At 46.1% G+C, this 23,996-nt stretch overlaps 1 protein-coding gene across 3 annotated transcripts; it reads left to right on the top strand.

Moving 5' to 3' along the window:
* Positions 1 to 1,492: 1,492 nt before the first annotated feature.
* LOC144175914 (uncharacterized) lies at positions 1,493 to 20,538 on the top strand. 3 transcript variants are annotated; one of them, XM_077704989.1, is made up of 4 exons: positions 1,493 to 1,894; positions 3,015 to 3,053; positions 3,939 to 6,225; positions 13,257 to 20,538. In XM_077704989.1, the coding sequence occupies exons 3-4, from the start codon at positions 6,156 to 6,158 to the stop codon at positions 13,592 to 13,594; spliced, it is 408 nt and encodes a 135-aa protein (XP_077561115.1). In that variant the 5' UTR covers positions 1,493 to 1,894; positions 3,015 to 3,053; positions 3,939 to 6,155; the 3' UTR covers positions 13,595 to 20,538. The 3 variants fall into 3 exon arrangements, with proteins under 3 accessions (XP_077561115.1, XP_077561114.1, XP_077561113.1); XM_077704988.1 differs by having other exon boundaries at positions 3,015 to 3,056; XM_077704987.1 differs by having other exon boundaries at positions 1,493 to 2,037; positions 3,015 to 3,056.
* The last annotated feature ends 3,458 nt before the right edge of the window (positions 20,539 to 23,996 follow it).

Raw genomic sequence — 23,996 nt, 5'->3', positions numbered from 1 at the left:
GAAGCCCGAGACGATTGAGTTTCTGGAAAATGGGAGCATGGGGGACAGTGTCGTACGCCTTTTCCAAGACCAAAAAGCAGCACATTAATTGATCGCGATTTCGCCACAGTGCGTCAGTGTGAACAGGTAATCGTCTAGACGACGGCCTGGGCGAAACCCGTTCTGAAGTTCGGTCAGGAGCCGTTTGGACTCGGCCCACCTGCTCAGCCATTCCTTGAGGGCGCCCATGAAGATGCGGCACATCGCGCTGGTAATTACTGTGAGGTGTCGACAGTCCTCCAGGATATCGGCTAGCTTGACCACCTTGCTTAGGTATAAGCGTCAGCCGACCGGGATGCCACTCTTCAGGAATGGGTCCATCCTCCAGCACCGCCAGCTGTTCTCGTGTCACTGGCCCGAAGCACTTCAAGAGTCGCGCTGGTAAGCCATCCGGTCCGGTGGCCGCACGAAAACCGAGTCGAGCCGAGACACGGTCGACTGTTATGATGGAGAACGCCCAGCGGAGTTGCGATTGCTTCTAAATCAACAACCTCATGCGGGGTTAACAATTGGGGCCGGCACCCATGGCGGCTTCATTTGGCGAGACATTGGTGGAATCGGCATATGGAGCCGAACAAGCGCGCAGTGAAGAGCCGATTCAAGTGCTCTTTGATATTGGGGACTTGTCCCGTCACGGCATCCCCGAGTTGCTGCGGGGGATCGTCTTTTCGGATTAAGCGTTTGACATAGCGCCAGTACTTTTGGGAAGTAGCCTTTCCCTCTTCCCCCATTGAGTGCAGCAGGCGCATGCAGGTTATGCTCGGCATGCATAGTCTGCACTAATGCTTGCGCCCGGCGTTTTTTTTTTTTTTTTTATTGAGAGTACCCTTAAAGGCCCCGAACAGGGGTATTACATAAGGGCGTTAGGTAGTGTTGCCAAGTCGTTATTGTGGCCCCGGCGTCGCCTGCTTTGACTGCACTACGGTGTTCACGGTTTGCAGCGCGACGCGCTTGCCACGCGGTTTCCACCTCACAGACCCACCAGCGATGGATCCTTGTGGTGAGTTAGTGAACTCTTCGGACTAACCCCGCGGATCAGGACCCGGGCAGGGGTTTATCCAGAATTTCGATTTGGGGGGGGGGGGGGGGGTCGAAATCCTTCTGGGGAGGGGGGTGCTGGGGGATGCTGGGGGGGGGGGGGTTGCATAAATCCCTGGGCGGGGGTGCTTGGTTGTGGAATCTTTTTTTTTCGGGAAGGGGGGGGGGGGGGCTGTATAAATCTCTGTACCCGGGTATGATCACGGAGCAATTAAACACCGTACCTTTGGTTTCGGTTTCGTTTTTATATATTTAACACCGCAGCTAAGCAAAAATTATAAATACACCAATTATGACGCACATTTTTTGTTTAATTACAAGATAACTTAAGTAAACGACTACGCTTATAATAAAATGCTGTTGCATTTTTGCATCGAATACATTCCGCTGCGCTATTCGACTAGCAACACTGAGTGAATCAAGCGGCTTGGAAAAACCTTGCGAGAAAAGTGTAACTTTTTCATTGTGGTGAAATTGTGACGTTCAAATCTGTACGGTTTGCTGCTGTGTGTCATAACGTTGCGCTTCCGGACGTAAAGGGATACGTGTGCAGTGTTTGGGTGCCACCTGTGATAACATCCGTTTTCAAGCGCAGCTCGCTCGGAGTGCGCAGACGCCGGCGCTGTCACCGCCGTCGAGACTTATTCGAAGATCGAAATGCTTGAAACTTGCAAGTGCAGTGCAAGCAACTTTACGTGCCCTGTTGCGATTGTGCGAGAGCGTACACTCTGTGATAACTGACCCTTCAGTGTGGCGCTTGTGATCCTGTGTTTTATATTGTTTGTGCTGGTCACCTGCGCGACAACAATTTGCGCTAGTGGGTGTTTCGACACCGCTCGTATTGTTGCCGTTGCTCTGTTGTTTTGCTCAGTAATGCTTCCACCATCGGATTATCGAAAATTAGATTACCGACGGCTTTCGTTTGCTACAATTGTGGACCCATCTGAGCCCAAACGACGCGTCGGTAACATTTTCTGGCAAGAAATTTGCAAGGGAGCGGGTGTAAACAAAAATTGTGTACTCCCTTATTGTTCTTGCTAAGCTCATTCATATTAACGAGGGATCTGCTTAGACAGCCGAAGTACACGGTGATTCCAGCCTGCTGTAGTCCTATTGATAAACTAATGCTAATGAATTGTGTCAGGTGGGGTCAGATCCTCCGTGTTTGTGACCTTTGCGTGTGATGATCATTCTTCCGGAAGACGCAGTTCCCGTCTGTCGGCGTGAATGCTCGTCTTCCTGATCAATTGCGTCTAAATGCGAATTGTTATTAAGCATGGCATCATTTAATACGGTTTGTGCAGTTCTTAAATGTAACAAGAAGCATACTTTAACAACAACAAAAAATCAGTGGTAATACAGCTGTCATAAAGATTGCTCAGCATAAAGCATGTCATAACGTGATCAAGATAATGGTACACATGCGAGGGCAAAAGTGCACATACATTTCTGTCAAAACTAGATATATTTCATAACCCCCCCCTCCCCCTCCCTCCCTCTCTCTCTCTCTCTCTCTCTCTCTCTCTCTCTCTCTCTCTCCACTCACACACATCTTTCCTATCAAATTTCCTACCTCACTCCCTCTTCTACTGCACCATTGAGTGAAAGTGTTCACCCGGCCCTTTAACCAAGCACCAACGCTCTGCTTTCCATCCTGTCTTCATCTTTTCACTGGTTTCCCATCTACATCATGTCTTCAACATCATCGAGTGCTTTGTTGGCTTGATATACACCATGATTGGACAGTTAGACATTGTGTCCAACTTGGACATTCAAACGTTTATGCATTGTCACATTGCATACATCAATATTTTCTTACAAGTTTTTTAAGTTGTCTCACCTTAATTCACCGTAAGTGTGGATGTGGATGGATATCTAGCTGATTTCGAAAGCACGTTGAGAAACTTGGTTAGCAGTGGGGTTTTCTTTTTTTGCAGGCTTGCCGCTGGAGTTGCCAGTCCTGCCGCCAGTTCCAGGTGGTAAGAAAATGTAGTCTGGGCCGTACGGACTTGTTACGTCTCGGCATACGTGCTGGCTTTCACTGCATGCATTTTTATTGCATTTCTAAACGTGACTCTGGGCATGATTTTCCAAAAACTTTCCCATCTGCCTAGGAATGGCCGAAAAGCCAATGCATATTCTTGGCATCCTAAAGCACTTGTTGAATCTGCTAGTCTGTAGGGTGTATGCACTTGTCAGTGGGTGAAAACATGTCCTGTTCAAGCATTTTTGTATATACTGCCCGCATGGGTCACTTTTACAAAGGGCCTAACTGTTTTGTTTGCATTGCTGGGGAGGCTCTAAATAATGACCGTATTTAAGATGGGTCGTAAAATTTTATTCCAGTGGTTTTTTTTTTTTTTGAATGAGACCAAACAACTCGTGACAGCAACACTATCGCCTGGCGGGCAGCATTAAATGTCTGGCGGGAACGGCGAGGCATCGAGCAATTTTGTTGCTCTTTGATTAATGGTTTTGCACATTTGTAAGGCATTTTTAAAAGAAACAAAAATGTTTTGTGTTTGCCTTTCACGTGAGTCCTTGTGCTTGTGTGTGGTTTTAGGACTCCACCAAGCACTGAAAGCTGCAGTGTTTATGGAGACCACTGTGCGCACACAAGATGATCACAGTGGCGTACGATGGGGGAGTGGTTGCACAGGTCATGAAGGAGCATGGATTGCAGCCAGATTGCCAAATGCCCTCCATAGCCTTGGCCATGCTGTGTGTAGCCAGTGGAGTGGAGTGTGGAATTGTTCTTGACCACTGATTTCTTGTCAATGGTGGCACAAAGCCCAAGGGTGGGGATTTCGTAGCCAGCCGGTCAAAAGCTCCAGCTTGACTCGTAACGAACCGCCTTGCAGGTCTCGAGCCCCAACGGCAGCAGCCGGCGGCCAACGCCACGAACGCGTGCAGCACGTGCGGCAAGACGTTCAGTAGCCGCAGCAACATGCGCAAGCACACGCTCATCCACACGGGGCTGCGGCCCTTTGTGTGCGCGCAGTGCGGCCGCACATTCCTGCTCAAGCATCACCTCCAAAAGCACCTCAGAACTGTGCATGCACTCGACCTGTGACTGTGACCGTGCTTACCGTGATGCCACGTGCGCGTCTCCGCGATCGCGAAGGCTCTGTGTAACGCATGCGTGAAACTTTGTCGGGGATGGTGGGAGTTATGGCTTTCGAGGGAACCGAATCGAATATGAGCCAAGCAGCACGCTTATAATATAATCCGTCCTCTGGTGCGGAGATTAGGAATGAGGAAAGCAGCATTATTCAGATCTATTTGCTTGAGTCCAATGTTAGCTTTAATTTTCTATTCTTAAAGGTCTATGTGCCTTCAGTCGCAGCTTCCCCTGCTTAGATGAGGAATGAAGGTTTTTAGATTTAAATTCAATTGAAATTTTCTGTGACAACAGTAGAGAATGTACTATACTCGGTGACAACTTAAGAACAGCACCGGAAGTTGCCGCTGTGCCTTATCACCGTAGCCGGATGTTTCTCCGCGCGGCGCAAGTAGGGCGTTACCTGGGAGTATTTTGAAAATGACGTGAGCCGTTCCCGTGATTTTTTGGACTTAATATGCTTATAAACGACTCCAGTGACGACAAACAAACTGCGTGAGACAAGGCAGACGATATCACGCATTCATAGCAAATCCCTTTCGAAACGCGCGCACTGACGTCACGGATCCGGCGCTTTCGCTGAGTGATACGCTACATGAGGTGGTGCCGTTCTTGAGTTGTAACCGAGTATAGTGCATTGTTTTCCAGTATTGAGTCCCCTTGCTTTCTCTCGTAGCATTTCGCAAGTGTGCATTGGAATAGGTGTTGATTTTTCCTGCAGCTGTATATGCACCGCTACTTCAACACCTAGGTCCATTTAAAACTGACATTTGAGCCCCAACAACATTGCCATAATTGTGAAGAATGGTTCAACAGTGAATCTAGTCAAGCTGTGTGGTCGAAAGATGGCTACATGCAACTAAGTCAAGGGCGCTCGAGTAGCATTGTGTACCTAGTTTCAAGACTCGTGAAACATTTTTTTTGTATATTCGTGTGCTAGCACACACTTGTAAAACACTACAACATTGAACGTCCAGGGGACCATACTGAGAAATGGTGCACAGCCTATGCTGTAATGATTTACAATGTAGGGCCACAAATAACTCGTGACTCACTCAAGTAAAGCCCATTGAATATTGCTGTCATTCCACTGAAATTTAAAAAAAAAACTGTTTTTGCTGTGCTTTTTGAGCATTTGGAAAGTAATGTTTCGTCACAGTGGCATTTGGTTATTGCACTATTATTAGCTGAGCACTTTATGAGCGTGTGAAAATTATAATGCTGGCTTCAAAATTGGCCTCAAAATTGAGCAGAGCCATGTTCGATTCGGAGCTCAGGGTTGTGGAATAATTTCACAGCCCTATTTTCTTCCCGTTCTCCCTTCCTACACTGTTAGTACTTATTGTTGGGCTGCCCTTAATAGAGCGGGTGCAGTTCACATGTCATGTGAGCGCAGCTTTGGTGCTCACTCTGACCATGCTTGCACCCGGTTCATGGTTATGCTGGCATCCTGTTTCGCTCAACGTTTCTTGGCCGTACTCGGGCTCTGTTATGTTAGAGCTCTAACAGGCTGTTTTTGGCCATGTTCAAGCCTAAAATTTCAAACTTTTCAAACGATTTGTCCGATTTGCCACGTACAAGTTGCAAGTTTGATTGTATTACATCGGTTGTACTTTTTTTATTTACATCTGGAATACACGCTGCACTTCAGAGGCCCAGGCATTGTTCTAGTGTGTTTAAACCCTTGGTTTTAATCTCAAAATTACAGAAGTGTGATATCAGGTCTTCAGCATAGTATTGTCATTCTGTATGTTCACCAAAGTTTGAACTTCTCAAGATTAATCAAAAATTGGTGTTGCTGCGCCTGTTCTGTTGGGAGTCGCTGAAGTGAAAAGGTTCTGCGTCTTCCCCGATTCGTGCGCGGTTGAATTTTTCTGTGCTGTCTAGACGAACTCCCTCCCTCCCCTTCAAATCCCCCGTTTCCCTCCTTCCCCTCACATGGTCGGTGCGTCCACTGATGCGTCTGGTGTGTTTTGTAGGCAATGCAAGCATGGCCTTGTGCAGGCAGGAGTTCCCCTTCTATAACGGTGAGTGCTTCGCCTTTTCTGTTCCCATCATCTCCTTCGTGTGTTGATTGGCATCTGGCCCCAGTGTTTCTAGTGGCTTATCGTGGGCTGCAGGCATCACCTAGAATGCAGCGGATCAGTTCTCTGTTACCAAGACGGTGTCATTGCATTGTTGGGTGCTTTTCTCTGCTGCTTTCACGATCTGAATACTTCAGGCCTGGGATTCACCAAAGCAACCTTAAAGGGGCACTGACACAAAATTTTGAAGGCGAGATAACTTTGGAGATAGATTGGTGGGAACACATATACATCATCTGCAAAATATCAGCGGCGAATACAGCCTAGAACATATTTAAAGTCAATTTTAAAGTGTGCGAAATGCAACCAAGCAGCCAGCAGAGGACCACGCGCAATCAACATCCCGCAGATATTTTGTAAATAAACAACATCGAAACACGTCACGAGTTTGTGTTTGCCGCTTCCGCACTGCCGGCGTTTTTCGCCGGCTCGCCCGGCTCACCGCTCCAATCGGAGGGCCGGAGGGCGGCCCTCCAATTGGAGAGCGGCCCTCCGTTCTCGAGAGCTTCTGCTCTCGAGAACGAATGACCCGATCGTTGGCGGCGGAGGCGCTGTGGCTCTAGTCAGCTCATCGGGCAGCTGGCCGCGCCCAAAGTTCTACAGCGATTCCAGGCACTCTGTTTCTATTACTTTTTATTACCATTGGATGCAAAAACGCGCCGGAGGCACGAAAAGCCCACTGAGCTAGCCGCATGGTCGCTGTGCAGGCGGCGGCCACGGCCGCGAAGTGGCCCAGGCCGGCGCAGGTAGCTCGAGTGATAGCTTGTTACCGCTGCACGAAATTGTCCCCAAATCCCGACCATGGTGGCTTACATGAGAAAGGAGTTAATGATGCGATGGCGGGTTGCATTAAAAATGGTCATCTGCACCGCTTACGAGAGCGGCACTCGAATATCCGCTGCAGTGCTTAGCCGAACACATCTGTAGGCGGACCTGTAGGCAGATCGGCCTACCTGTAGGCAGATCGGCGACGGTGGGTGGCAAGACGCGCGCTCCCAGCGCGCGTCTTGCCACCCACCATCTTGAGCGTCGCGCGTCGTTCTTTAGCCGCGGTAGCATTTGCACTCGTAGCGCCTGCGTCACATCCACGGTCGTTTTTTAATTAAGCGCCTCACGAGATCAGTACGTGGGGGCATTCGCAGAAACTGCCATCGATGCGGATTCGACAGTGTTACGGCGGCTCTGCTCTGTGATATCCCTCCGACGGTCACGTGGTCAGCTTTGTTCACACAAAATCCACAAAATCCATCGTTTCGCGGCACTCGCTGAAACCGAAGCTGCGACTGGCCGCATTGAAAATGCCTCTAATTAAACAACCGTCGCACGCTGAAGTAAATGAGGTTTCTACGGGTTATAAGTAGGTCACTAGCTACTTATCGCAACAAAAAAAACAAGATGCAAAATTTTTGTGTCAGTGCCCCTTTAAGGGTAGACCTTCGTCTTGATGCCATTACTTTAACCTACGTACTTTAATTTTACTGCAAAGCATCTTTTGGCGGGCTGAGAACAAATATGCAATCAGTGATTGTCTATGCAGCGCAAGTTTTAAATTATGTAGTGTGTTATGTCACATCCGTCTGCTCACTTACTTTATACGTGTTTGCATTGTATGAGGACCAGAGAGTGCAACTATGTATACCACAGCTGTAATTTTACCTTTTGCATTTAAAAAATTACTAATCTATTGGTCAAGTAAACGGCAGAATATTTTATGCTTATGTTGACTTGTGTTCCATCTTCGTGGTTAAAGTACACTGTCCAAGTATACTGCGTTGTGTGTGTTCTCTTCTCTTGGTCCAGTTTTTTGTGTGCAGTTTCAGTCATGAACCATTTTCAAGTAGCCCGGCTTTCCACTTTGTTCCGCTTTGCTAAAGTACACTGTCCAGTTGATTGGCTTTTGAATGCAGCAAGAATGACGCACATCTGAGTACTGCATCCTCAAATGCTGTGGGTGGTGGTTCGTTTCATGGCAGAAGAGACAAAGTTTTGAGAGAACTGGTCAAGGAGTTCAGAAATCTAGGCAAAACTGGACATGTAAGGAACTTTTTGTAGTGTACAGCTCAGTCAGTATTCATGATAGGACTGTGATATTTTGCAAATAGTAATTTCTTCGGAACGTGTAGATTATATATAAAAACATTGCGTAAAATTTATGCTCTTATGATATTTTGGCCCTGAGAAACAGGCCAGTTGAGCTGAAAGAAAGTTAAACAAATTCAGGTGTGGATGGGAATCGGATCCGGGGATTCCGTAACGTAAGGCTGGCCCACATCCCCAACAATACCCCAGTTAGAAGAAAAGAGCGCTGAAAATGGGACGCAAGTAGGAGGAAGGATGGCGCTACTCTCAAGTATTTATTCCAAGAAAACAACGTAGGTTTTCTATGAACACATTCATAGAAAACCTGTTTAAGCCACCATCGTTTTCTTAGAATGGGTACTTGGGAGTAGCGCCGTCCTTTCTCCTGTTTGCGTCCCATTTTTAGCGCGCAGCACCTTGGCACCTGGTTCCGGGGTTTGGCGCCAGCTGCGTTGATATCCGCATAACCAAATGAGTGAACGAGGGACCGAAGGCAGAAAAGAAACGGAGAGGAGTATCTCACAAAAGTGTGAGCGGGAGGGCGGCTGTTATGGCATCAGTTCTCTCACTGCCTCCCCCTCACACTTGCCAGACGCTCCTCCGTTCGCCACTTATCCGAACCACGTGGCATTAGCGGGGGAGGTTCAAACACAGTTTACAACAACATGCTTGGTGACGGCGACGCGCTGCGAGATAACGGCACAGTAGCGGGCACTGCCGTGCGTCCACTGATCACGCAATCACTTCCTGAGACGCAGCAGATGTGCACCGTGACCGAGAAGACTGCATGCAGTTCGTGCTGTGCACAAATTTCACATTAGGGAGTCGGTGCATTTGTAGCGCTGTTTTCTCCTTGGATGCCCCAACCAACTAGCCCAACAGGTCACATGAAAGCACCCCAGCTCAATGACTTTAGCTGGCAAAAGGTAAACTTAGGTAATGCATTTCCGTTTACAGCTTTAAAACATCAGACATGTTCTGAGGCTTACTTAAAGGAGCACTGACACCAACTTTCGGCGTTAATATTACTGCATAGATCGCTTCCTTTGCTCAACAGGATACCCTGGCTGAAATATGAGCGGCCTGCCACACGAAGAACATACTTTAATTGGATCTCATTTATCACGCCGACGCAACAGCGTGCGGAGCGGCACTCAGCAAATGGACATCAGTGCGACATCATCCCAGGGTAGCCAAAAGAAGTGACGCGGACAGCGCTTGTCAAAAACTCATGACGTCACTTCACACGCGCGGCCCCGCGAGCGGCGACTGAGCGCCGGCGCATTCACAGACGCGTGCACGTAGCCAGAGCTACAGGCATAACCGCTGCCCAGGAAGGCACTGTTGGCAGAAATAAAGTTCCACACACAGGAAAGGAAGCCATAATACAGCCCGGAATCGCAATAGAAATCGCCATCAGGACTTTTATTGAAAGCGGTCATCGAATTTCCGCAGCAAAGGTAGGCCTAGCACCTTCAGGCAGCTCAGCCGTTCAGCTCCGGCGGTGGCGCAGTCGAAACATCACCCTCACCAGCCTCCGCAGTGTTTTGACGTCCGCACAAAGCGGTGAGGTCATGCCGGTATTCTGTCATATGCGCGTTTCGGGCTGAAAGCGCGGGAAATCGAAACGAATGATTTTGAGGCTGTTTAATGTAATGAATTATCGCGCGCTGAAGTAATTAAAGTGTTGTGTCGAGTTCACCAGACCACTAAGCATCAATAAAAGCAAAATAAAAATGGACCATAAAATTTTCGTTAAGTGCTCCTTTAAGTAATGTGAGCATACCCATTGGGCATAGAGGTGGGAATTAGAATGAGTAGCTAGGTACCTTTCAGCTAAAGGTTCTCTTTGCGTGGCGATGTGGATGCAGGCATGTTCCGAGTCACGGTAACAGAGAAAAGATGAAAAATGTGCGAAAGGTGATCCCCAGGGGGTCAAAATTAATCCGGAGCCCTCCACTACGGCGCGCCTCATCGCCCGTGCGCATAGGCGCGTTAAACCTTGTAGTCAAAAGGTGATCTTAGTAAGAAGGCATGCTCAGACATTAATGCTTTTGCAATTGCTACACCATAAGGAGTGCTTGCTTTGTCATTGTAATTTTCTTGTATACTAAACTGCCCAAGTGAAGTCTTGGTTGAACCTATGTTTTATTTGGTCCACTGGTGAGGGAGAGAGGAAGCTCTTTAATGACCTGGCAAAGTCAGCCAGACTAGCCACCTGACTTGCTGCACCAGATGGGGGGGAAGGGGATATGAAACGATCTCTCACGTACACATGACTGTTCAAACACACGGACACACACTAGAAGCACACGCGCAATCAGTCAGTGCGCTTTCAATGCGCTGCCAAGTCTAGTGTTCCAGAGAAACATTGGTGGTGGTGGTGGTGGTGATGATGTTTGTTAGCAGGTGGATCTAGACTTGCGTGATATGCTGGCAATTGCTCCCGCGATCACCACCTTCTTGCCTCTATGCCCAGGAACTCACCAAAAGTCACTGAGGCGTGTGTCACTTAAAAACTCGAGGATCAGGTGCCAAATGTCTCTCCTGGTGATCCAATGGCCTATAGGAAAAATTATATCATCCAACGAGTCATGCGGAGCGGCTCTCCTTCGAAGTTCTGTAAACAAAGCTAACCTCTACGTTGCATGCTCTCGGCAGTCCATAAGAAAATGTCCGATGTCACCTGTAACACAACACGTCGCGCACAGAGGTGAGGGGACAAGGTTCAGCTTACGAAGCCACGCCGTGTCCGCGCTGAGTGGGTCCGGATGTGGAACAGTAAGGATGCCTCTGTCCTCTTCATTCCTTTGGTGACACCAGGTTGGTGTTGTGGTCGTCGAAGAGATCTGAAGTGTTCTTTAGTGATGGTGTTTACGATTCGCTGATCGTATGGAGCCACTTTCAGAAAACGAGTACAAGATGTCGCTTCACGAGCCAACTTGTCCGCGGCTTCGTTTTCAAGCACCCCGTCATGGGAAGGAACCCACTAGAAGCGAATGCTAGAAAGATACGTGGGAGATACCACGCCAAACGTGTAAAGCAGCACTACCATTTGGAAAAGTTGGAATGCAGACGTTCTTATAACCCACGTAGCCAGATAACAGCCTTTTCATGGGTTATCCTGCTTTTGACAAAGCGAATACTGGTATAGGGGATTCCTTCAAAAACAAATTTAGCTCCAATAAACGACTATATAGGCCAGCACAGTTCCACTGTAAAATGAAGGGCACTTTTGAAGAGCGAGTTTTGTTCTCGGAAGGCATTGCGCTGCATCGAAGGGTGCTCTGAGCTACTTAATAGCACAAATTGTAGGGCAAGTGTCGCTTCAAGCACAGTCTTGCTCGTGCTGGGAGGCATAGTTGCAACGTGAGACCGCAGGGCAGCAAAAAGGACTCGAAGAATCTCCTTGCAGTCATCCACTTTGTCCTCCCAGGTATCATAGGCCTCCTTGGTTTGTGTGCTTTGGATCTTCACGACACCGGCGTAGGGTTCTTACCAACGTTGCACCGGTGCCGACGGAAGCTGTTCCGCAGATGATTGACTGCCCTTGATGACACTTGGTTGATCTGTTTTGCGGGGACTCTTGGAAGTTTGGTCATCGTCGGCCCCCTTGAAGACCGTGCATTGATCTATTTTGCGGGGACTCTTGGAAGTTTGGGCATCGTCTGCCTCGTTAGCAGGCTTCTGGTCATGCTGGGGAAGGAAGTCGTCTCTACAAGGGCGCCGAACATCGGTTGTTGGTGGTGTTTTAGGACCCGAGATAAATGTCATACGCCGATGTAGAGCACTAACCCGGAAGGGACGGCGACCGAAGCTCGCAGGGTGGTCACCACTGTAACTCGCACACACCATGTCTCCTTTGCACTCCTAAAGTCATGGGGACCTGCACAGCGCTTGCATCGCTGTTCACCTTTGCAAATCTTTGCGATGTGACCGTAACGTTGACACTTGAAGGAGCGAGAAGGCGATTCAGTATATTCAACAACTTCGTGTCTCGTAAACCCTTGTCAGGTCGTTCACTGTTGGGCACAAACGATAAAACCACGCAGTCCGTGGGCTTTGCTTTCCACTCCCTAGACTCACGATCGATACGACGGAGGACTCTCCTTACTTGAAGTACACCTTGCGGCTTCAGGTATGCAACTAGCTGCTCCTCTGTGTACCAAGTCGGGACTCCTCTGATAATGCAATCGTTTGGCAGGTACGAGTGAGGTATCGCATTTTAAGAGAGTGTTCACCTCTTCGGTTGCCACGTTGAGAAGTAAAGCTCCCTGTGCAAGCGATGTCGCGTTCAAGTTTGTAGTGAGGACACGCCAGAGAATGTGCTTGATGTCCTTGCATAGAGGACATCAAGCCCATTCTCGGTTTAGCACAGGGAAAGAAAGTTTAGTGAAGCTTAAAAAGGAAATGCTTAGTGTAAGCCCCATTGTGCCAGATCTGGTGCGGGTCAGCTTCATCTCACTTGCTGAGGCCACCTGGGGTGCGAAACCTGTAGTCTGCCGTCATTAGGTGCAGCCGCATGTAGGTCTTGCTAAGGTCTGTCCAGAGTGACCGCTGAGAGAACTTAGCGACCGAGGAAGCAAGAGCCGCTCCATCAGGCCTTGTAAAAGGCACTGCGGTAATAAACGAGCTGCAGTGCGCGGAAACCGCAGCCTGGTCGACTTTATTGTTGCCAGCCACACCACAGAGAGACGGGAGCCACTGCAGGGCAGTAACCTGGCAGTTATGCAGTGCCAAGGTGTGCAGGTCGTTAATTTCTTGACCATGTGGTAGTACTGTCAGGTGTTGAAGTAGTTGCTCCATGTGATGCCTTGCTGCATTTGTCGATGGCCCGTTTGATCCCGACAGTCTCGTACGTTTCTTCTTTTTGTTCCCACACCCGTCCGCCCCAGTTCCGTCCCTAAACTACTTCCTGACCGGTGGCGGCAATGACGAGCACTCGTCGTCCTCCACCGGCCTGGACTCGTCCACGACGGCCCTGAACGACTTGCTGGCGCTGAGCGGCCGGCGACCGTCGGCCGACGGGAGCGCAGGCAACCGGCCCGCGGGAACGCCGCGGGAGTTTGCGTGCACCATCTGCGGGCGCAAGTTCAGCCTCAAGTGCAACCTGAACCGGCACAACCTGGTGCACACGGGCGTGCGCAACTACGGCTGCGAGGTGTGCGGACAGCGCTTTGTGCTGCGGCAGCACCTCAAGAAACACCTCGAGAGGCACGCCAAGGAGTGCTGAGGGGGGCCCTCCCCGCCCCTCCCCTCGCGCGGTGCTTCACAGCCGCCATGCCACCTCCCCCTCCTCCGGACGGGAAAACGGCTCGCTGGGATGGAGCCTCTTCAGTCTTAGTCTTGCCTTAGCATGACCGATGCTGCAGCTTTTGGACTGCGCCACCCACAAAAACTCGAAAGCTAAGAGAATAAGTTCCCCGCAGACACTGTCTGGTTGCCGTCTTAAAAACCTGTTTTTGTCACTAATGAATTTGGCAGAGACTTGAAAACTCGGAGAATAAGTTCTCTGAAGACACTGTCTGTGTGTCTTAAAAATCATCTTTGTCGCTTACGGATTCGGCGTGTTGCCTTCCCTGGTCTGCTTTTCAAATGTGAGCCCGGCGAGATCAGTGCCAGCTGTGATGCAGGATGCGCTCGCAGCCTTGGTGACGTGAAACTCATTGTACGGGCATGTGCAGGGGGGAGATTAACAATGCCTGCTGTAAAGCACGCACAAATGGTGAAGTAGTATTATCCTACGTGATTGCATGTGCTTGTTGTGCCGAGAGAATATAGTGTGCAGCTGGACGCCCCTGAGCATTTGCACATTGAGTTCCATAGCAATTAGTTCTTATTTAGTGTTTCCCGATTCATATGTCGATGGAGAATTGTTAGAAAGTGAATTTGGGGACACGTAATACCAACGCATGAAATGTTCAGTTCTGCGGGTCGTTTTCTTGACAATGGCTGCAGGTTGCCTGGTGTTAATCGCTTGCGAAAAAGTTTGAAGAGAACCGTTTGCCGAAATCTACCGCTTGTTTGCTGTCAACCTTCACGGAGACATTTTTTGAAATGTGGGACCCTGCAGTAGGGCATCAGGTAAAGAAAATCGGAGACCTCGAGAAGGAGCTGACCAAGGTGAATTGTCATCAGGCTGAAGTATAGTAACGCCATTTATTATTTTAATAATGCATGGAAATTGCGAGTTCATTGTGCAAGGTATGTGCAAGCAACTGGTGTCAGGATGTGTAGTTCCAAAGATGTGTAGTTCCAAAGATGTTCGGTTGCAGTATTCCCAGATCAAAGAATACACCGTCCACAGCTTGTTTTATTCAAAAGAATTAGCCTTCGATGACGCACTTAACTTGATCTTCGATAACTCCGGCCCTCAAGGACACTCTTGTAGCCGAAAAAGATCACAAATATTGATACTTTGAAGGTCTTGGAAGTGCCATGACAGCAATCGGGGTGTTAACCCCGTTACAATCATATTAAAATCACATTACGGTCACCACTACGATGACATAATCCTCTCATCGGCGGTAGCTTTTGACAGCAGTTGCCAATCACAGAAACTATACTTTGTTTCGTGCTTAGTTGGCAATGCAGTGGAAGGTGCTACGGAAGTGTCCGCAGCAAAGAAAATAAACAAATTTACAGAAATAAACAAATAAACTCGGCCTCATGTCGTCGCTCAGTGGTACGAGGCGTGCACCAGGAAATAGAACATGTTTCAAGAACCGAAATTCGAAACAGAGCCTAGGTTTCTTTCCTTTTTCTTTTTTTTTTTTTTTTTTTTCCGGATAAATTTTTTTTTTTCATAACCATGATTGAAAATAAAGAAAATAGAAAAATAATTCTGCCTACATAAGTGACGGAAAAGACGAAAGTGAAGTGGTGAAACTGAATACGTCTGCTCTAATTTTAGGCGTGCCTTTATCCAGACTCCACTTCGACACGTGGTGCAATCTCCGAGTTCCTCTTGCAACAGACACTGAAAGCAAAAGGCTGTCAAATATTGCAGCAGCAAATGCGCGTAGCCTTAGTCGGTTCAGACAGCAGTAACGAAATCCTAATTATAATACTAATTGTGTTCACATTATTTGCAATTTCGTTGCTTTTATCAGCGTCGCACATTACTTTTCCCGTCACAAACGATGCCCTGTTACGCTCTCTAGCCTTGGTAGCATTGCATGCTATTTATGAAACAGTGTATAGTGCTGGTGACATAATAGAGGCAGTGTGAGAAAAAGCTTGCAGGTTGCCTCTGCTTCACCAGTTTTTCTTGTTATGTAGCCTAATGATTTGAAGTTTGTACTAAAATTGTCATGGCTGTTATTGGATTGAATTGTTCCAAGCGCATGGGCATCCTTGGAACAGTTCATTACGCACTGCTGCAGTTCCTGTATTCATAAGTTAAAAACCAGTGTGAGAATTTCAGTACGTAGGTTCTAGGGATATCTCCCTAGAAGTCTAGCCATTCCACAGAGAAGGCACGCAAAAAAATGAAACGAGCATTTTATTAGAATGTTCCGAGCAGAATCTGGCTGTAATAGGGTTCAGTGGTATAGCAACAGGATACGTCGGAAGGATTGTGCGACTGGAACGGTCCTTCGTGTTCATTGCAGTAAGCTTTACTGTTTGCTGGCGTTGTTTACAATCTTTTTCTGGCAGTTACAGTAAAGACGAAATTTGTTCATAAAAAAAAAAAAGTCTGGTTTATCCCGATAACAGTGGTACCAATTTTATCGCAAACTTCAAACAAATAATTGAAATATTAAATAAAACGTGAAGCAGTGCAGACCCCCTCGGCACATTTCTGATGGGGTGTCTGTAATGTCACAGAATCTTGCCTGTGTGATTGACTGTTGCCGACCAAAGCCATGGTCATGAAATGTGACTCGGTGATTATCGTGGGGCCTCTAGTTTCATATGATCGTATCATTTTAATACTGCTGTGAATGCAACGCACTGATAACCATGTCTTTAGTGCTGCTGGCTGCTATTGTGTCACTGTAGCACAAAATTCGACATCTGGCATTTTTTGGCTAAGGGGGACTCACCTGATAATTCGTGTGGGACTTAAAATTTGTGACCCACTGGCTTAAAAAGCATCGTGTACCAAAACAAAAAGTTTTGCAGATGTGTGAAAATGTTCCTAATGGCCTACTTTGCTTTGTTTAGAAATACGTTGCTTCGTTACTGAATCAAAAATAAACACGAAATGCATTTCAGTTCATTTAGTTTTCACTAGATGGCGCTAGCTGTCAAACAAGCAGGAGTTTTATTTCCTTATTTCAGTACAGAAGTGAGACATTTCTGAAATAAGCAGACTAGGCCGTTTGCAGCATCTTCACGGATCGGCCAATCTTTCCGTATAGGTGCACGGTAGCTTTTAAGCCTGTGGGTCATGAAGTCCCATAGAAATGTTGACAGGTGAGCCCCTCATAATTAAAAGACGTTTTTCATGACTGGAATAGAGCTGATTAGGTTACAAAGTCTAGTTATCTGAAATTGGGCAAAGGTTAAAGTTCACGATTGATGGAGCTTGGCTATGCATTTATCTGAAACACTGTGGCAGCCGAGACATAAATTAAATGTAAGCGAAAAATTTCGCTTGTCACGTGCTTTTTCAAAGGCGCAAACCCCAGCTAGCAAACATTACCAGATAAGATGCCTCACAGCAGGCGGAAAGCTTTGCTTCACTTTTGATCCTGCTTAAATGTTTCACCATTCGTGGGAGCGCAATCAAAAGATGTGTACGTGCGGGTGAACGCAACAGCCTACAGTACCCATTTACCACTAGCACGTATATATGCAACAGCCAACGGTAAAGTTAGAGAATATCAGTGCAATCAGCCTGAAGCCAGGCGGCCGACAACTGCATTTGCACATGCCTGTGTATTTCGTACATCTGCTCCCAGGTGGCAGCACCTCCTTGGAAAGCGGCCCTGGGGTCGTCAAGCCCTGCCTATAGATCGCGGGGCTTGATGAGCCATTGTGTAGGGTTGCCACCTTCCCGGTTTTTGACCGACCCGACCGGTTTTTTAGACAGCGGGCCGGTTGCCGGTCCGTACTTAAAACCGGCCATCATTGGCCGGCTTTTTGGCCATTGTGCCGCGATTATTTATTTGTTTGGCATTTTATAAGCGTTTATTCAGCAACTACGACGATAAATAGGTGTCGGTAAGCTGCACAAAGACACGCGAGCAGAGAAAATATGCGGGCGAGCGCGGGCGAGATGCAAAAAAAGAGCTTTTAATGGATGAAGTAGGTGCGGTTTCTTTTCAGGGCAGAACATTCAGAGCAATAACCAAAATTTCAGTAACTTTCAGTACAAACGTTATGTTGATTCCTCTCTAGGAAAATGCTACAATGCATATGGCATTGCATGTCATAAAACATGGATTCTTTTTTTTTCACTGCAAATTCAACCTTCTAAATACCACGCCCCTCCCTCTCCCCCGAACGGCCTTTCTTTTTTTTTTTTTTTTTTTCCGGTGAAAGGTGGCAACTCTACCATTGTGCCTGGGTGCCATCACATCAAGATGGCACAAGAAAGACCTCTCTGATTTTCTTCTCATGTTTGAAACAAAAATGAAGGCCCAGGAGAAGAGGCACTTGGAAAGCTAGCGATGGTCGAGTAAAATTGAAAATAGGGCCTCGGCTTACTTGGGGAACTTTGTGATGTGCTGTTAATGTCATTTAAAAATTGATGGGGCAAAGCAGGGAGAAATGCCAGCTTTAACTGTTCATGTTCGCGAGAAACAAGGCACTGTTGGTTGTTGAACAAAAGCCGAGAGAACTGATACTGACAAGCGTTCAGTTACAACAAAGTTATTCGGCCTTTAGGGGAAGTCAAGCCAGCCTGAACCTTGTTTGTGTCCAAAAGACACAAACAGAATTGTCTGTGGACTCTCTCTCAAGCAGAGCATTTCTAGCGCAGTGGTGGTGTGAACGGAGTTGTTGGCCGAGCTTATCAGACGTAGCGGCCATTTATCTGATGTAGGCGAAGAACGAAAACGCCCATGTGTTGACATTGTGAATGTGCATTGAATTTGAATTCTTTATTATTTCCAACAGTGTAAAATACATTCACAAGTTAGTAGTAAAATACATTCAAATGCACTTTAAAGATTTTCGGGGGGTCAAAATTAATCCGGAGCCCTCCACTGTGGCGCACCTCACAGCCCATGTGTAGTTTCAGCATGCGAAACCCCCCAAATACTGTTATTGTATTTTATTTGTGCTTTTTTTTTTAGCTGCTTGGTAAGTTGCATGCGTGCGTCTTGGTTGTGGTGGCCATACTTTTGATGGAGCTACATAGCTCATCGGCATGTAAATGTCTACACTTAAAATTTGAAATTTTATCAGTATTCAGCACCCATTAATTTGGTTACAGTGTAAAATTTACTTCAAATTGCTTAAAACCAAGGCCGTAATGACCCCAGTGCCAAAGAAGGTTCAAGTTCCATGTCTTCAGCCGCGAGTCCTGCAATGTGGTCAGGTAAAAAGTTCCGACGCATTTGTTTCTTAAAACCAGTTTTGAAAGTGCCACTCAATATGCTCACTCTCATACGTTGGCTCCTTGGTTGTTTCCGACAAACCTGCTATCCTGCCCCCCAACCTGTCCATCGGGGAGCACTACTACCGCATTTATTCGGTTATAAGGCGGTTTGGAGAGGCAAAAAAGTTTGGAGGGGCAAAAAAAAATTATATTTCTGAGCTTCGAATGTAAGGCGGGGGTATGACTTCGTAACTAGGGATTTTGGGGGAAAAAAAGAACGCCTTATATTCGAATAAATACGGTACTTTCAAGTCACTTTCCTGGCAGTCGTGTTCTCTTCAGAAAGTCTGAGGCAAATGCTATGTTCTCGGAGCACGCGACACAGACCCGTATGCGACGGCAGGAAAACGTGCTACGTGCCCGTCCTGTCCAGAAATCTGTTTGTATCGTGAGAGCATAAGCCGACATACTATTGGATCGCATGCGAGTCTGTCATTACCAAAGCGCGTGCTGTACTCTTCTCAAGACATGTTTGTGTTCCTCGAGGGTCACACATTCCTAAAGTATGCAAAGTTCTTTTTTTTTTTTTTTTTTTCGTAATGTACATATTTCTCTCTTCTGTAGCGGCTGCCGACAACTCGTTCAGACAACTTTGGATTACTTTTGCGGTCAGCTCCTCTGTGTTTGTAAATATGGTGTAATCGATTATGAATATCCCTCTTTTTTTTTTATCTACAATGCATTGTTTCACAATTGTGTACTGTCTGGGTTACAAATGCAGGATCACTGTTGAGCTTGCAGGAAAGCTTTTAGAGACACCAGTTGTGCTTCGTCCTTCTTTTTTTTTTTTCTTGCAGAAAGTTTGCTATTGTGTCGAATGCACAGCAATGAGCGACCTGGGCTTTGCGGATGATTTTTATGTTGTGTGTTTGTGTAATTTATTTTGCATCATCATTTCGCAATCGTTACTTCGGTGTAAGATAATTCGCACATCTGACCTCATTTCAATGGCAGTGAAAGCCAACTTGGTGATGCCAGTGGGAAAACGACAGATGATCCAGTTTCACCAAAAAGTAAAATTTCTTCGGAAAATTCAAATTTTGGGTAGGACAGTAGACAATGTTTCGGCAACTTAATGGACCGATGTGTCGTGTGCTTGGTGTTGCATGTTGGATTGCAATGCATGCATGCGAGGAAATGCCATGTCTGTCTTTTGAGCTGGTGCAGAAAATTCGCTGTGGTAATCTTATTCGGTCACATTGCAGTTGATTGCATTCCTGTTTCTGGTTCAATCAGAATGTTTGTAACAGTTCATTCTCTAGGGAAAAATTTCGTTTGCCTTCAGAAATTCTTTCTGCTTTCCACCTGATGAATATGTTCGTTTCCACCCTCCTTACCGACCTCTAGACGACGGAATTTTTTTTTTGTTAAGTTGAAGGAGCTTTGACATTCAAGTCCACCAAGTTCACCCCAAGTCCTTTTTGGGGACTGACCTGTTGCATCACTTGTACATGGGTTTGAACACTCGCACACTATTTGCAGCTCAATTTGCGTTTGTAGTGATCTCTTTTGATGCATACTAGGCTGATTGCAGATTGTATGCTTAGCACTTGAATGTTTTTTGTTGGTTGAATGAACATGAATCTGCAGAGTTTGAGATGCTAATTGGTAGCTCAGAGAAGGTGTGACAAAAACCAAACCTTCTTCTCTTCGTGAAAAGATACCACTACCACGAAACAACAAATTTGCTGCCATCTGGTGCATTAGAAAAAAGACCTGAAGCAGACTGTTTTGTCCTGTCTTGTATTGTTTGCATTTTTTTTTGGTGGCATACACTGTTGCCTCAGCTGGCATCACAGTGATTGCTCTAGTCGAAGGTGTATGGTCATTGTCGGACTTAAAAATCAGACTTCGAACCGCTCATGGGTGCCAACTTTTACCACATGCGGGTGCAGCCGAAAATGCAGCTGATGTGATTTCCGAGAGCACATTAACGATCACTCTGTATGTACAAGGACGCGCTTGAAGCAAATGTGACATCAAAGGTAGTTTCGTGTGAAAAGAACGATGTGTGTCTGTTGGTGGAAAGATCACCTGCTTGTGGGTGATTTGTGGTGGATCACCTGCTTGTGGTATCACTGGATTGGCAGTGTATGGCTGTACCGGTCAAGTTGTGGCCACTTCGTGACCAGCGAAGCATGTGGCGTTTGTAAGAAAAATGCAAGTCCTCACCAAAGCACACGTCAATCTAGCCACGTAGACTTTGCAACCAAGGGAGACTACATTGTTGGCATCTTTTTTCTTTTTTTTGTGCATCGTAGTGCGCTGCCTTTTGGTGTCCGTGTACCTTAGAGCCCAGGAGGCGGGATTCCAGTGTTTGGGCAGCTTATGCTGGCTGCAGTATGTGCGAATGCATTCTTTCTTCTGGTCACGCGTTTTCCTTTGGTGTGTGGGTCGTGTATTATCGTTCTGCGAGGACGTGGTGCTCCGAGGATTATTCGTGTATCCAATAAAAAGAATCCTGGCGTGCTCAGACAGGGCACTGAACATGTAGTTTTGCTGTTTGGTTGTTGCTTAATTTAAGAAAGGTTTGCACTGCTCCAAATTTTTGTTCGTTCTGCCAGCTCTGCACGCCCGTATTGTGAGAGAGCATTTAGAACAATGGCACTCAAACTTGGGACAAAGGTGACAAGAAAAGGGTGTTCGACGTTTTCACTGCTGCGAATCATAGGGAATATTTATGAAGAATCACAGAGAACAGAGAGAATGGGAACATTCCTGTTGCCACACTTAGCAGCTGATCATGTTTGAAGTCAGAGCAGCCCCTCGTATATCGCAAACCATAAAAATGCGTAGATTCAATTACACGCAGACCCTACATTAAGCTGCATAAGCAGATTAGGATTGTATAATGGTTGAACGTTAACTTGCCTCTAGTCTGTGGTTTGCCTATGCCAGGCATGGAAAGTCGCTTCTATTTCCCTGTCAATCTCACCTGCTTTGGCGAACCTTTGCATCTGTTTTTAGCATTGAGAGCCTGTTTTCATACGGAGCGGAAAACCAACGAGCTCAGCTTTGTGACCTGGATCAGATTGGTATATAGTGTAGAAAAATGCATACCCTAATATATGCACACCTGGGAAGTTGAGACACAACTCTTATTTTTGGTTGTTGTCCTTTATGCTGTTGATGTCATTGACATACAGAAATGTTTCTCATTTTCTTCCTCCAGCCATGTAGTTTACATATGGCTCCAGTGATAAAACTCGCTTAAATGACCATCAACCCAATCGATAGTTTTTAGCTGCTGTTGATGTAAAAATGCTATCAATGGTTCATTATCTGCGTAGTACTATCAGTATTATAGCTATATAATCGACTACCGATAGGATTATATAGGCACCCATACCTCTCCCAAAATCGGATGAAGTTGAGAGTACGAGTTATAAGAGCTTAGGCTATAAATCTTTTTGAAAGATGAAATGAAATGTCCCGAGGTGAGTATTAAAAACTAGTCTCATCTTCAGCACTTATGTATAGCTTGTGAGCAGGAAAGTTTTTTTTTTCTTTCTATATACTGATATAGTTCAACAGAAAATATGCTCAGTGAACACTTATGCTTGTATGTTTACTTGGGAGCCTGTGAATATTCAAAACTTCAGTCTGCAGAAGCAAATAACATATTTGATTCAGCTTGGAATCAAATAACACTACTATATTATGAAAGAAAATTTCAAAAACGTTCTAAGTATTTTAAAGTTTTAAAATGCAAATGAATGGTTGTTTCAATACATGCATTCCTTGTTGAAAAAGACAAATGCGCTGCTAAAAAACACACAAAATATTTTCTTAGGAGCGACTTGAAACTAAACTTTGCGCTTGCCATTGACCGACCTAAACATGCAGGCTTCGTCTGCTACTGATGACAGGTTTTCTCGAAACGCACTGGTGATGTCCAAAACGCAAGAGAAAGGTCTTGTCTCCTTGGCATTGGACTGAATACGCCTTTCTCGCTTCCGTTTCCGCATCCCAATGGCGTTTTCTTGCTCAAGCTGCCCCCATCAACTCTCCCTAGATAAGGGCGTCTAGTTGCATGACACAATTTACAGTTTCCTCATCGGATGATGTGCGAAGTCAGTCGTTTTTTTAAGGGGGGAGGCTGGTCTTAGACAAACTTTTTTATTTTTCAAGCTATTGAGATGAAAACTTCCAAACAGATGTATTTCAGCATTCTGATTTTAAATATCAATTTAGATTTTGGATATCGCAAGTAGTTCTAATTTCACACAGATTTCATTGTTAAAAGCCTATCCCCAATTTAAAAAAAAATCTGCTTTAATGATGCTTCTAAACTGCACTTCATTGCATTGCTTAGCAACCAGTGAGTGCAATAAAAGTATTCCCATGCTTCTGGCCTTCCTACAACCAATTGTATGAGGGTTCAAACAACAAAGTTTGAACCCTCATACAACGAAGTTTAAACCCTCATACAATTGGTTGTAGGAAGGCCAGAAGCATGGGAATACTTTTATTGCACTCACTGGTTGCTAAGCAATGCAATGAAGTGCAGTTTAGAAGCATCATTAAAGCAGATTTTTTTTTAAATTGGGGATAGGCTTTTAACAATGAAATCTGTGTGAAATTAGAACTACTTGCGATATCCAAAATCTAAATTGATATTTAAAATCAGAATGCTGAAATACATCTGTTTGGAAGTTTTCATCTCAATTAGCTTGAAAAATAAAAAAGTTTGACTAAGACCAGCCTCCCCCCTTAAAAGCAAAGCTTTACTAACCTAGTCGAGCTAAGCTTCACTGTCCCAGTCATGTCTAGCCACCGACCTAGGCACAACCATCATACCTGGCTTAACGATGAGGGTGTCATAATCATGGCTAAATCAAAAGATTAACCGAGTGAAACCAAGACTTAACCAACAACGCAAATGGATGGGCGCAATTTGTTGGACGGGCCCAACCATTCGTGTTGTGCCTTCTGCTGTGTTTTGTACAGCCTAGCTAAACAGTGCAATGTATTCCAGCGTAAGTTCATGTGTGTCAAGTTTCCTCCCTAGAACTGGTATGAGTGGCCATGCGCACCTGGGAACATAACCAGGAGGGACAATTTTCATACTTTATTGACCTTA

The sequence above is a fragment of the Haemaphysalis longicornis genome, unplaced genomic scaffold (assembly GCF_048455015.1).
Source record: "Haemaphysalis longicornis isolate Haplotype H1 unplaced genomic scaffold, Haemaphysalis longicornis Haplotype H1 scaffold_3, whole genome shotgun sequence".
Classification (NCBI taxonomy): Eukaryota; Metazoa; Arthropoda; class Arachnida; order Ixodida; family Ixodidae; genus Haemaphysalis; species Haemaphysalis longicornis.
The sequence above is the reverse complement of the archived record's forward strand: the minus strand, read 5'-3'. Positions and strand labels throughout refer to the sequence as shown.